This window comes from Anastrepha ludens, chromosome 4 (assembly GCF_028408465.1).
Source record: "Anastrepha ludens isolate Willacy chromosome 4, idAnaLude1.1, whole genome shotgun sequence".
Classification (NCBI taxonomy): domain Eukaryota; kingdom Metazoa; phylum Arthropoda; class Insecta; order Diptera; family Tephritidae; genus Anastrepha; species Anastrepha ludens.
The window spans coordinates 24,655,661-24,668,124 of record NC_071500.1 but is presented as its reverse complement, the minus strand read 5'-3'; the positions used below and the strand labels follow the sequence as shown (position 1 = coordinate 24,668,124).

Below are 12,464 nucleotides of genomic sequence, written 5' to 3'. Positions count from 1 at the left end.
AAGAAAAATTACATACGCGTAGTATGACCTTTGTGGTGACCACATGCTATCGAAATACTTGAAACTTTGCTACTACTTTGCTGGAAGTTTCTCGAACAACTCACTCCAGACTTTGAATAATTGCTTCAAGATATATATTTAAATAAAGTTAATTGTCGTTTGCTGTGTTCCGCACTAATTCGTTTTATATCATTTATTATTTTGTAGACTTTTATACGGGGCGCGAGATAGAACACTACGATGTCATTATAACTTTGATCACATAAAGCTGGGTTTTCTCAGCCTCACCGATTTAGGATATATTTACTTATTTATTTCTTTATTTATTTAAGTCTATGAATTACAATCCTTGCAGACTATGATACAAAGGAACTTAGATATATTAAAACTATTGATATACCTATTACATATAAAAGTCTTTCAAATCAACTATATTATTTCTAACATAAACTTCAAAAAAATTAAAAAACGCAACTCTTGAGTGCGAAAAATCAAGAACCACATCATTATTAATGGTATTTGTTTCACGTAAGGCAAGAGGAGCATGGGAGCATTACTGGCATACATTGTTTAAGGGGTTATATATATTATATATATGTATGTATATAAATGGCGCGTACACCCTTTTTGGGTGTTTGGCCGAGCTCCTCCTCCTATTTGTGGTGTGCGTCTTGATGTTATTCCACAAATAGAGGGACCTACAGTTTCAATACACTTAAGTTTGTATACAGTTAGAAGGCCGAAAAAAGCGAATTTTCCAGATTTTTTTCTGAGAAAGCATTTGAATTCATTAATCTAAAAATTTGTATGTTATCTTTTAACTGTATTTTAAGACTTACTATTATTACAAATATTTATTTGGAAAGAATCTACAGCTGATCTCCGGGAGCTCCTTTAAAAAAAGACGTTTTGCGGTGACCACTATGTCTCTGAACTGGATCCTCTGACATTAAAAAATCGAACAGACTTCGATAAAGTAATGCCAAATCTAGTAAATAATCGAAGGAATAAGCAAAATAAATTTTTTTCACAAAGTGGCGGTTTCTCAAAATAAATAAAAAAAAATATTTATCGGTGAGAAAAAGTCTTCGATTAACTACTAAAAAATATGTTTTAGAAGCTCGTGTTAAAATTTGAGACTAATCGGTTAAGTAATGGCAATCAATGACTTCAGTAATACTATTATGAGTAAAGCACAGACGCATATAGATTTACGAATTTCTAAAGAATTGAGATTTATAAGCATGAAACGAGCATAACATGATGGCATGGGATCAATGAAGTTCAGAGACCGAGGAGCATCTCAATTGAGAAAAAGGTTAAGTATAGAGTAACTTGATGGCAAGGGGATTAGGGAACTTAGTGGCGTTCTGTCTGATGAAGCCCGGCAACGAGCAAGGTTTCGAATTAATATGGTTATTAAAGGAACATTTTTTATCAAAGATAATGCCAAGGTACTTAAACACGCTAACACACTGCAGGACACAAGTCGAGATACACACAATGTTAGATGTTTTCGAGTGAGATATTTGAAAGCACTTGGAGAAGTTCAGCGAAAGCTGTGAGCTCTGGCAGCACAAGTAAAGCCTGCGCGTATCGACTTGAAGATTGAGGATGCCATTAATGAGTCTTGATCGCCGAGGATGAAGCATAAAGCAAAAATTTAGCAAATGAGAAAAAACTTTTGATGTCACAGATGAGAGCGGCCTCAAGATACTTCCTTGTGAAAAACCAGAGGTAGCAGCAAAGGGAGCAGATGAAATTCCATCAACGTCTATTGCTCAAGTAAGATTTTATCGAATTCAGAAAAGCAGAATGAAATCCAACACAAGCTAATTTTTTAAATAAGATTGTATGAGAAACTTTGTCGAAGGCTTTCGAAAAGTCAGTGTAAAAAAGAATCAAAGCAGTATTAACTAAAAACGGCCAGATCAGATAATGTAGACCTGTCGGCAACAAACCCATGCAGATTTGGGAAAATTAAAGATTTAAACGAAAAGCTCAGTTTTTCATTGACCGCGTGCTCAAAAATTTTCGAAATACAATGTAGTCGATAGATTTGAAATAGGCCTATAATTTCTAACGTAATTTTTATTGCCACTCTTAAAGGAGGTCGTACTGGAAGATAAACTCCCCGACGGTAAAGATGTGTTGAATATAATTTTAGCAGATAGACCAAGGTTGGATAATTTTAGGAGAAGCCCGCAGGAGAAAGACAAAGAGTTCCATTGTTCAAGGCATAATCTATGTCAGCAGAAAAATCGCACGGAAGAACAAGTTAGATTAGTGATGCATAAAAATGCCTTATTTCTTATATTTCTGTGTATGTGTATGTGTTTTCTTGTACATTTTTCATTGACATCGAGATAATCCAGTACGAGCTTAGGATGTTTCAACAGCACAAATAAATTTTCGTTTAGCTACGCCTTACCTTGAACTGCGGTAGTTCAAACAGCTCGGCTGGCATAGCACAGCTAAACATTTTAGCTAACTGGCATAAATGTTCTGATATGTGGGAATTCGACAGCACAGCGCAGAAACTCTCTAAAACATGCATACATTGCTACGAATTGTGCAACAGTTTTAAAACATTGACACCCTTTTTTGGTTGTTTGCCGACTCAGAACGGCAGATATTTTTATGAGGAGCTTTTTCATGGCAGAAATACACTCGGAGGTTTGCAATTGCCTGCTGAGGGGCGCTCACTATTAGAAAATACTTTTTCTATTATTTGATGTTTATACTCGGCGATGATAAATTGAGGTCTAGTTTACTTGTATCATAAAAACATAGATGCACGTTCTGCTATAAGGGAATGTAGGAGAGAGAAGGACTGTAAAAATTTAATTTTACTTTAAACAAACAAATTATTATTATTATTTCGTAAATAACATTCGTACTATCTTGAGAATATAGGATTCTTTTTGGAATGAAGTTTTGAATATTTCGAAATATTGGTCGAGCGGTTCGCTTATCCATTTCTTATAAATATAACACTGAGCTTCTGACACTTTTTTGTGAGTGAAATAGCTGTCAGAGGTAAAATTATACGTGATTTAAAAAGGAATCGACCGATGTGACTAAAACAATGACTGGTTATGTAAAATATTATGCCTGCTCGAACATTCACACTTCGGATTTAATATATGTTTGAGTCAAAGTAAAAACTGCCACTTTTTTGCCCCAAACAGGAATAATCAGAATCTTTACTTTCACTCAACCAATACTGAAATGGATAAATAGAAATCAATAAATAAGCAGCAAGAGAATAAATGAATTATATTGCAGTACGCAAAAAAGCTTCGTAATTTATTTAATTTACATTTGCACTACTCTGTGCATATTAATTTATTTTAATTTCTAAATATTGCATGAAAATGTAAAGGGCCCTTGGCACGAGTTTGAAGTCAGACAGAGTTAGCGTTTACAAGAGGAGTGGAGTACCTAGAGTGAAAATGGGCAGTAATCCGCGTGAGAATGAAATATCAAGAAGAGGGTAGAGCCTCAGCTCCAATATTTAGTAAAAAAGAGCGCGCATATGTACATGCGTACGTGGTGCGCTCACCACTACTAACCAAAGTCAACCGACGGCAGCGGCGCGTGTGTTAAACGCAGCCAATTCCAAGAGGTTTCAACAGCGTTTTTGTTGTTGTTGTAATGGTGAAATAAGGCAATTAACATTGCCATTGTGATGGCTATTAAATTTCGTAGCATAAAGATATAAAAGCGTTGGCTGCTCAACCCAAAGGCATCAATCAGCTAACAACGCTCATAAGTCAAAAATCGTTCTTTCGTACGAAATCTAAAAATAATAAAAACAACAAAATGTACAAATTGGTAAGTTTTCATTTGGTTGTAAAAGGATTTTATGTTCCTGCAGTAAGACATTTTTTTAATTAATAAAACATTTATTTCTATTTTAACAGTTTGTCCTTGCCGCTCTTTTCGCCGTCGCCGTCGCTGCTCCCAGCCACTTGGTTGAAAGCCCTCTTGTCTACTCCGCTCCATCAGCTGTGGCCTACCAAGAACCAGTCTTGGCTAAAGTAGGTTCAGTAGTGAAGAGCATCCCCACTGCCGTCTCTCACCAAAGCCAATCGATTGTGCACAGCTCAGCTCATGTCGTTGAGGATGTCTTGGCACCTGTTGTAAAGACCAGCTATGTGCCAGCTCCAGTGGTGAAGACCATTCACTCTGCTCCATTGGTGCATACCAGCTATGTTGCCGCTGCTCCCGTCATCAAGTCGTATGCTGCTGCCCCAGTCGTGCACAGCTATGCTGCTCCATTGTCTAATGATGGTCACTATTCATCCTGGTAAACGATTTGCATAGAGAACGGAAATGGACAAAAGATTTTGTACTTGGAATGTGATATAACGAATAGTTTAATTTTCTATAGAAAGAATGTTGTTGACTTTTAAATCGATGATTTTTTAAATAAATTTATTTATTTAAACAATTTTACAGATGTGTTTTAATGATGACTTTAACATAAATATTGGTTTTACTAGGCAAGAGATGGAAACTAATTTCCGTAATGGAATTCACGACGTCGTTTAAAAATTTTGCAATTATTTATATTCCATTAATACAACTAATTCTTCCATCTTCTCTTTTGAAGCAGTTGATTCCGGATTATGCATTTGCTTAGTTTCTGCGGTGTTTCCAATTTATTATTATAATATCTTCAATTTGTTTCTTTTTTGGTCCTACAATCAATGCAATTTTTCAACGTTTTCACACTTTTTCTTAACCTCATGGAGGACTCACAGTTCACGTCAAAAAAAATGTCTGACTATTTAAAAAAAAATGCATGTCTCTTATGAAATGCCTTTTACGAAGTAAATTGAATTTTGGAGGAAGCCGATTCATATTGGGGCAGATATAAGTCCATATTATAAAAGTCCTAAATCATATCACATATTTTGCGCATCAATGCTAATATCTTTGTGTACTGGTCCAGTCTTTGCGAAAGTATCAAATAACTGAGATTAAATCTTATATATGTGACTTTAGACTTGGATAAGCTAACATATTTTAGGTCTAGAAAATTTACTATGTCCTTGATGTTTACTAAAGAGGCTAGCCATACATCATAACAAAAATGACAGCTGAGTCTGAATTGGCAGGAACCTTCTGTTTGATACCAAAAGAGATTTTAGATAAGCTGACTCGATATCGCGTTATTTCTTTAATCTGATAATGGAGAAGATAATTCGAGCTGCAGAAGTAAATTACCCTTGAAAACTTCATTTGCTTAAAATTTCGAAAAATAAAGTTTTTTTTCATAAAATGTTAATATAATTCCTTAAGAATATGTTAAACATTTTTTAGAACGTAAATTTAAGTATTTCCTATATTAGAGATCGTCAACCGCGACGACTCTATTCTTTGCGTTCAAGCGCTGGGAGAGGTAGAGTTACGTTGCCGACTTTAGACGCGTTTTTCTCAAAACTATATTTTTCGAATTGACGTACACGATAACTAGAAAATTATTAACCGATCTCCCTGAAATTTTGCACACATCTTTCTTATGATATTCCTTTCTATGTGAATTTACAAGTTCTCGAAAAAGAAATTTTTTAGAAGCAAAAAAAGTAGGACAATTCGCCCCAAAATTAATTTTTTTTTAAGCATTTTATCACGCTATTTTTCCCCCCATTTATTGTTAATTCAAATAGAAATTATGACATTAATAAACAAACAAAATTTTTGGTTTTTTGTATTCAGTTCACTGACGCCGATTCTACAATGTCCGCCGATTGAGAAGCCCCGCTGCGACCTTGCTGGAAGAATTGAATGAACATCCGCCATTTTAAATAGCTAAAATACAAAAAAAATGTTATATAACATTAATGTATAAATAAACTGTATGGCAATTTTGAAAAAAATATATTGACATATGTATTCATTTTAAATAATTTTAATGAAAACCAAGGAAAATATGGCCGTTTACTGGTATCTGTCCCCTTAAGTAAAGCTGGCTTCAAATTTACGTAGAAGTACTCTTATCAACAAGCGCTAAAAGACAATTGAGCAATAGTTTGCCACTCCTCGACGAAATCCTTTTCGAGTCTTTCACTAGACGCGCCTTCCTATCTATTGACAACTACTTTGATAGCAGAAATTTCCATTAGAAATAGTTTTTCGCAGAATATGGGTCTCTACCACCAAACATTCCAACCAAATTCGAACCATGTGTGAACAGTCCAATTTGGCCTTATTAGCAGATGCCACACATGAAAATTAGTTCGGCCTAAAGCCGTCGGTATTCCAAGTTTCTAATCGGTATGGAGAGCACATGGCATTACACCAAGAGCTCCCACTTTGTAATCTAATCACAGCATGAAAATTGTCAAATTTGCATAAAATGCCGACGCGAAAAAAATTTAACACAACATTGGGTGTTAGAGTTTATAGGCTACGTAGTACCTCGCCGATTCTAATGAAAATAGGTTTTGCCCTTTCCTTTGCTCTCATAATCGTACGAGAAGCAAACATAAATTATACGCCCTGATATGTTTACTTTTGACGCTCATACTATTAGGGCTTACAGTAGCGACATTTGAGGTTTGTTCAAAAAACTATGACTTTGTATTTTTCTCGAAAAATATTTACATATTTATTCATCAATATCTCCTTTTTCCTAATCATATCATACTAATATAACATCTATATATTATATAATACATTTGTGTTAGCGCTTTCTCCAATACTTCAATAATTTCTGAGATGCGCTATTTGATAGGGTCTTCAACTCCTTCAGGGTTTCGATTTCTATCTTCCAAATCGTAGCAAATTTTCGCCAAATACCAATGAATGTATTTTATTTTCAGTTGTGGAAGCAAGAGTCACAGGTGGTCATATATGGTGAATACGGTGGCTGAAGTTGGTTTACGCGGTGGGTTTTTGCCAAAAAAAATACAAATTGTAGTAGTAGTAATACTTATTGGGAATAAGTGTCCGCCCTCGCAAAAGAGGTGTCGCTGCTGACAGTATTTTTGTGTTCGCTCGAGTAATATGCTGGTTATTTCAAAGTGTGGATGTGAGGTCTCGATCGCAGTAATTGACATTCGTTTGAAGCCCTAAGATCATTTTTTATCTGACGTCAGACATGTCTACGTTCGTCGCAAAAAAACAGCATTTGCGGAAAGTCATGATTCATTAGCACCTTTTAAAGAAAAACCCAGCTGAAACAAGTCGCTTCATCGAATACAACTTGTAAAGACAGGTTTCGAAGCTTTCAAAGTGCCAATTTCGACGTGAGTAATAAAGGTCGTGAAAGGACACTGAAAAAAATCAAAGATACTCAACTACAACAATTATTGGATGAAGACGCATATCGAACACTTGATTTGTCTAAAGAGCTCAATGTTGACAAATCAACCGTCGGTAAACATTTGATGGGAACGGCCCAGAAAGCAGGTAATTGGGTGCTACATCAATTGCATGAGAGCGATATCGAGAGACGTTTGGTGCCGTGTGAGATGCTTCTTGAACTGTAGAAAAGAAAAGGTTGTCTACATCGCATCGTCACTGGCGATGAAAAATGGATCTATTATGATAGTTCTAAGCGTCGGAAATATTGGGCCTGCCAGGTGAACCGGGTCCATCGACAGCGAAAAAAAATATTGATGCTTGAACGGTTATGTTGTGCATCTGGTGGGATCAGAAGGATGTCATCTGCTATGAACTCCTTAGATCATCTGACACAATCACTTGCGATCGTTACCAACTGCAACTAATACGTTTGAATCGAGCTTTTAAAGAAGAGCTGACGGAGTGGGCCGGTAGACATGACAAACTGATTTTTCTGCATGACAACGCCAGGCCACACGTTGCTAAATTGGTCCAGAAATATTTAGAGGAACTCAATTGAGAAATCTTGCCCCACCGCCGTATTCTATACATTTAGTACCTTCGGATTACCATCTGTTCCGATCAATGCAGTCAGCCCATATTGGAGAGCAGTTTACTTCTTACGAGAGCATCGTAAACTGACTCAATGAACGGATCAAGTCTAAAGAACTCGAATTTTTCGCCAGAGGAATCTGTATGTTGACTGAAAGATGTAGTAGCTTTAATCGTTTAAATAAATCGCAACTTTTACTAAGAAAGGGCGGAAACTTGTTCCCATACCCAATAAATGTGTGATAAATTTGTCCGTTCGTCAAAGTGCTGTCTAAAAAAACCCACGTAGGAGATTTCACTCTGTCTGCCATGGTAAGCGCCATTCACCGGATTGGTTACTATAGCCTTTGCAGGGAGAGCAGTCGATGATATGATGTAGCATGGTAGCCAAGTATTCGTTCAGCTATAATAATCGCTCAAACCACTGACGAAGCTAAAGGAAGTTAAATTAAGTGATGATCCGAGTATAGACATGGGTAGAGGACCACGTATGGAAACAGGCCTCACAGAAAACAGAGTTAATCCTTTTAACCAACAAACGTGTCCCATTTGAAGTAGGTATGCGTCAAATACCTAGGAGTGCAACTAGTCTCAAGATTAACTTGCTGGGTGCACATAAATTATGATTTGTCATAGTAAACGGATTGACATTTCAGTTCATGACAAACCTTGAAAACCCATTTCAGAGCACGCGAAAGCTTTTAATGGACACGACGTACCCAATTCTTCTATACGGATGCGAAGCATGGGCAGATTCGCTAAGTGTGAAATGCGGGCGAAAAACTTTATAATCTCTTGAAAAACTTTATAATCTCTTGCTGTACAGAGTGGCTTTTTCATATATAACAGTAGCAGTTTTAGTTATTAGCGGAACCATCCCTATAAATATTCGAGCACAAGAGCGCAAACGGAGAAGGGAGGTCAAAATCTCAAGAATTCCAGGACCATGGTCCTCCGACATTAGCATTCAAACGGTGAGCGTTTGGCAAATAAGATGGACTCTGAACATTACAGTAGATGGACAGCGATACTAATATCTAATTTAAAAAAAGGGGTAGAAAGAAAGCACGGTGACAAATTGCATTTATGGAGGTACTGAAAACGATTCTTCAAATCCGAGAGGTGAAACACAAAGAGAACAGCTCTGCAACGAGCTATTGGTGTATGTATACCTGAAGAGTTAATAGAAAAAATGATGATAGGCGAAGAAAAATGGCGCAAAATTTTGTTGAGTGATTGAGGGAAAAACCTAAGAGGATGAGGAGGGATGTTTTTAGTGGAATCACCACCCACTTGGGAACGACGGTTACTGGTTATGGTGCGAAGGCATTTGTAACCTAACATAACCGCTAAAAACAAACCAGGATTCGTTCAGGACTATCCCTACTGCTATTGCTGGGGATGCATGGATGAAGATGTAATGGTTTACGAAGTAATTATTCGCTCTGCAATTAACTGCTACAAATTCTCTGTAAATTTTATAATATGAAATACAATTATATATCTAACTTGCAGAGTGTTAACAAAGAACGAAGCATGAAACTAATACAAGTTCCGTTAACGAACGCCCAAGCCAACGCATTCAGGAACAAAAAGACCAAACAAAAAAATTGGTTCAATAAAGAATTCAATTCTATTTTTATATTTCTGGTTATTTAGTTGTAACGTCATAATAACCTTTCGAGGGCAACGTGCGAGGCTGTGGGTTATTGTCTGTCACGTCTATGCGCAATTGGCTAAAGCTCGACAGCTAAACAGCTAATCAGCGCGTTGCCGCAGCGCAATGAAAACAAGAGCAAGTTGCGCCTTTTAGACCTTTTTGGTCTAATGCATTAATTGTTGGAAAATTAAATATTTTTTTTTTTTCATTTCAACTTCATGCTATAATTGCTTTCAGCTCCCGCTAAGTTGTGTGTTTGTGAGCGCTCACCTGCGTTGCGTCTACGTATTCGTTTATGGGTATGAGTAATCGCCCTCACCACCACAAACTGTTTATTGTGTGTGCTTAACCAAAGCAAACCATCGCGACGTGTATGACTTGCACGATGAACGAGCTTTTTTCTTTGCATTGTTGTTATTGTTACGATTATTGAAATCTATTAACGTTTTCATTGTAATTCCTATAAAATTTCGTAGCATGAACTTTTAAAAGTATAAAAGCAACGGATATTCAAATAAAAGACATCAATCAGCTAACAACGCTCATAAGTCAAAAATCGTTCTTTCGTACGAAATCTAAAAATAACAAAATTTAACAAAATGTACAAATTGGTAAGTTTTCATTTGGTTGTAAAAGGATTTTATGTTCCTGCAGTAAGACATTTTTTTAATTAATAAAACATTTATTTCTATTTTAACAGTTTGTCCTTGCCGCTCTTTTCGCCGTCGCCGTCGCTGCTCCCAGCCACTTGGTTGAAAGCCCTCTTGTCTACTCCGCTCCATCAGCTGTGGCCTACCAAGAACCAGTCTTGGCTAAAGTAGGTTCAGTAGTGAAGAGCATCCCCACTGCCGTCTCTCACCAAAGCCAATCGATTGTGCACAGCTCAGCTCATGTCGTTGAGGATGTCTTGGCACCTGTTGTAAAGACCAGCTATGTGCCAGCTCCAGTGGTGAAGACCATTCACTCTGCTCCATTGGTGCATACCAGCTATGTTGCCGCTGCTCCCGTCATCAAGTCGTATGCTGCTGCCCCAGTCGTGCACAGCTATGCTGCTCCATTGTCTTATGATGGTCACTACTCATCCTGGTAAACGATTTGGATAGAGAACGGAAATGGACAAAAGATTTTGTACTTGGAATGTGATATAACGAATAGTTTAATTTTCTATAGAAAGGACGTTGTTGACTTTTCAATAAACTAGTTTATTTAAAAATTTTAATTCACAAGTTGCTATTTTTTGTATTAGCCTTAACACAGAAGCTGAGGTAGGTAACTTTTAAACTTCTTAGTAGATTTTTTTGAGAGTAAAGGATGCAGAGCCTACTTAAATTTAAACCAAGTATTTAACAGTGAAGAAGTAACAACTCTTCGACGCTATTGACTGTATCTGTGTGCACCAAAGCGCCAGTTATATGATGTCTCTTTTAATATTGGAAACAGTCACCACGTGGTATCATTCCACTTCCATCGTTAACCGTAACTTGAATTGCTTTCGAAGATAGCCTAAGTGTACTTGTGAGGGCTCCACATAACACACTCGTAATAGGTCCAGTTTTTCCACATTGCTTAAGGGGTAACACTACTGTAGAAATTTCAAAAAATTGATTTTTTTTATAAGCTTAAAAAATTCTTTGAACCTTTTAAAATACAGAACAAAAAGTTTTATACGTTACCGAAGTTTATTTCATAAATATTTTAAGCTTTTAACTAAGCGTTAGTGACTGCTACCTAACGACTTCTCCAAGTTTCCAAACTTTAACCGCGTTTTTCTCAAAACACGTTTTCTGAAATTGGCACGCAGCATAACTCAAACAATTTTAAATATTTTTAATCAGGTTTTTCACTACGTCTGTATAATAACCTTCTTAAGAGAAGAGCGTAGGGGATTTTCGATAGATTAATTTAAACGATTGTTATAATTATTTAAGTGCCGTTTTTTTAGTCCAAAATAGAGTTTTTTCCTTCAAATGCTTGCTAATTCCACAAAAATAAATATTTTTTAAATCCCCTACGTGTTTCTCTAGCTATTCTTATCTAGATTAAGAAAAAAAATGTTTCTTTGTTCCAGGTTAAAATTTGCACCCCTTAAGGGGTAACACCACTGTACACGCGTAAAATAAACACGATTTTTAAAGAATTTTTTTTAATCTGGAACAAAGAAACATTTTTTTTCTTAATCTAGATAAGAATAGCTAGAGAAACACGTAAAGTTACCCCTTAAAGCGTGCAACCTCATTATTTATTATATTACTTCATCACTATTTAATTTTTTTTTCTACCCGCGCACTTGCGCCCAAGGGTATGACAATTTTGTTCACAGTTGTATATAAATATAAGCCTAAACAGATATGCACAGATGTATATACCAAAATGAGCAGAATGGACTCGATTTAACCAAGTCTGTTCATTTGTCGGTCCGTGAGGACAATAACTCGAGTTAAATTGAGAACATTTCAATGAAACTTGGTACACAACTAAAGTACGCTTTATCCAAAATAGGACTAAATTGGCACCTAACTACGTCTAGATCTCATATAACGGTAATTAAAAAAAAACACTCTGCGCTGGGTTATGTTAGGTTAGGTTTGATTAGCCAGGTTTCTTGTCTAAGACAAAACACTCGACCCATTGTAATATCTGCATTTCATTTCCATCTCCCGTTAAATCCCTTAGATTACTTTAAAAAGGTACCTAGTCCATCCAGTGAGACATCCTCATATCCACAACTCCTCCAGAAGCCATTGTGAGGTACACGAATTGTACTGGCTAGGGTGCCAATATTGCAGTGAACCGCTATAACACCTGTGAGCACGCTGGTGATTGAATCTCTTTTATCCAAGCAGACATTTTGTGCTTCAGATTCAGTTTTGGCCAGAGTACTTTGGAGACTCTGCAG

The 12,464-nt window shown here is 36.5% G+C and overlaps 2 protein-coding genes across 2 annotated transcripts; both read left to right on the top strand.

Moving 5' to 3' along the window:
- Positions 1–3,749: 3,749 nt before the first annotated feature.
- Positions 3,750–4,461, top strand: LOC128860782 (cuticle protein LPCP-23-like). The gene is made up of 2 exons (XM_054098528.1): positions 3,750–3,837; positions 3,927–4,461. The coding sequence occupies exons 1-2, from the start codon at positions 3,826–3,828 to the stop codon at positions 4,314–4,316; spliced, it is 402 nt and encodes a 133-aa protein (XP_053954503.1). The 5' UTR covers positions 3,750–3,825; the 3' UTR covers positions 4,317–4,461.
- A 5,608-nt stretch (positions 4,462–10,069) lies between these two features.
- Positions 10,070–10,787, top strand: LOC128861084 (cuticle protein LPCP-23-like). The gene is made up of 2 exons (XM_054098970.1): positions 10,070–10,179; positions 10,269–10,787. The coding sequence occupies exons 1-2, from the start codon at positions 10,168–10,170 to the stop codon at positions 10,656–10,658; spliced, it is 402 nt and encodes a 133-aa protein (XP_053954945.1). The 5' UTR covers positions 10,070–10,167; the 3' UTR covers positions 10,659–10,787.
- Positions 10,788–12,464: the final 1,677 nt, after the last annotated feature.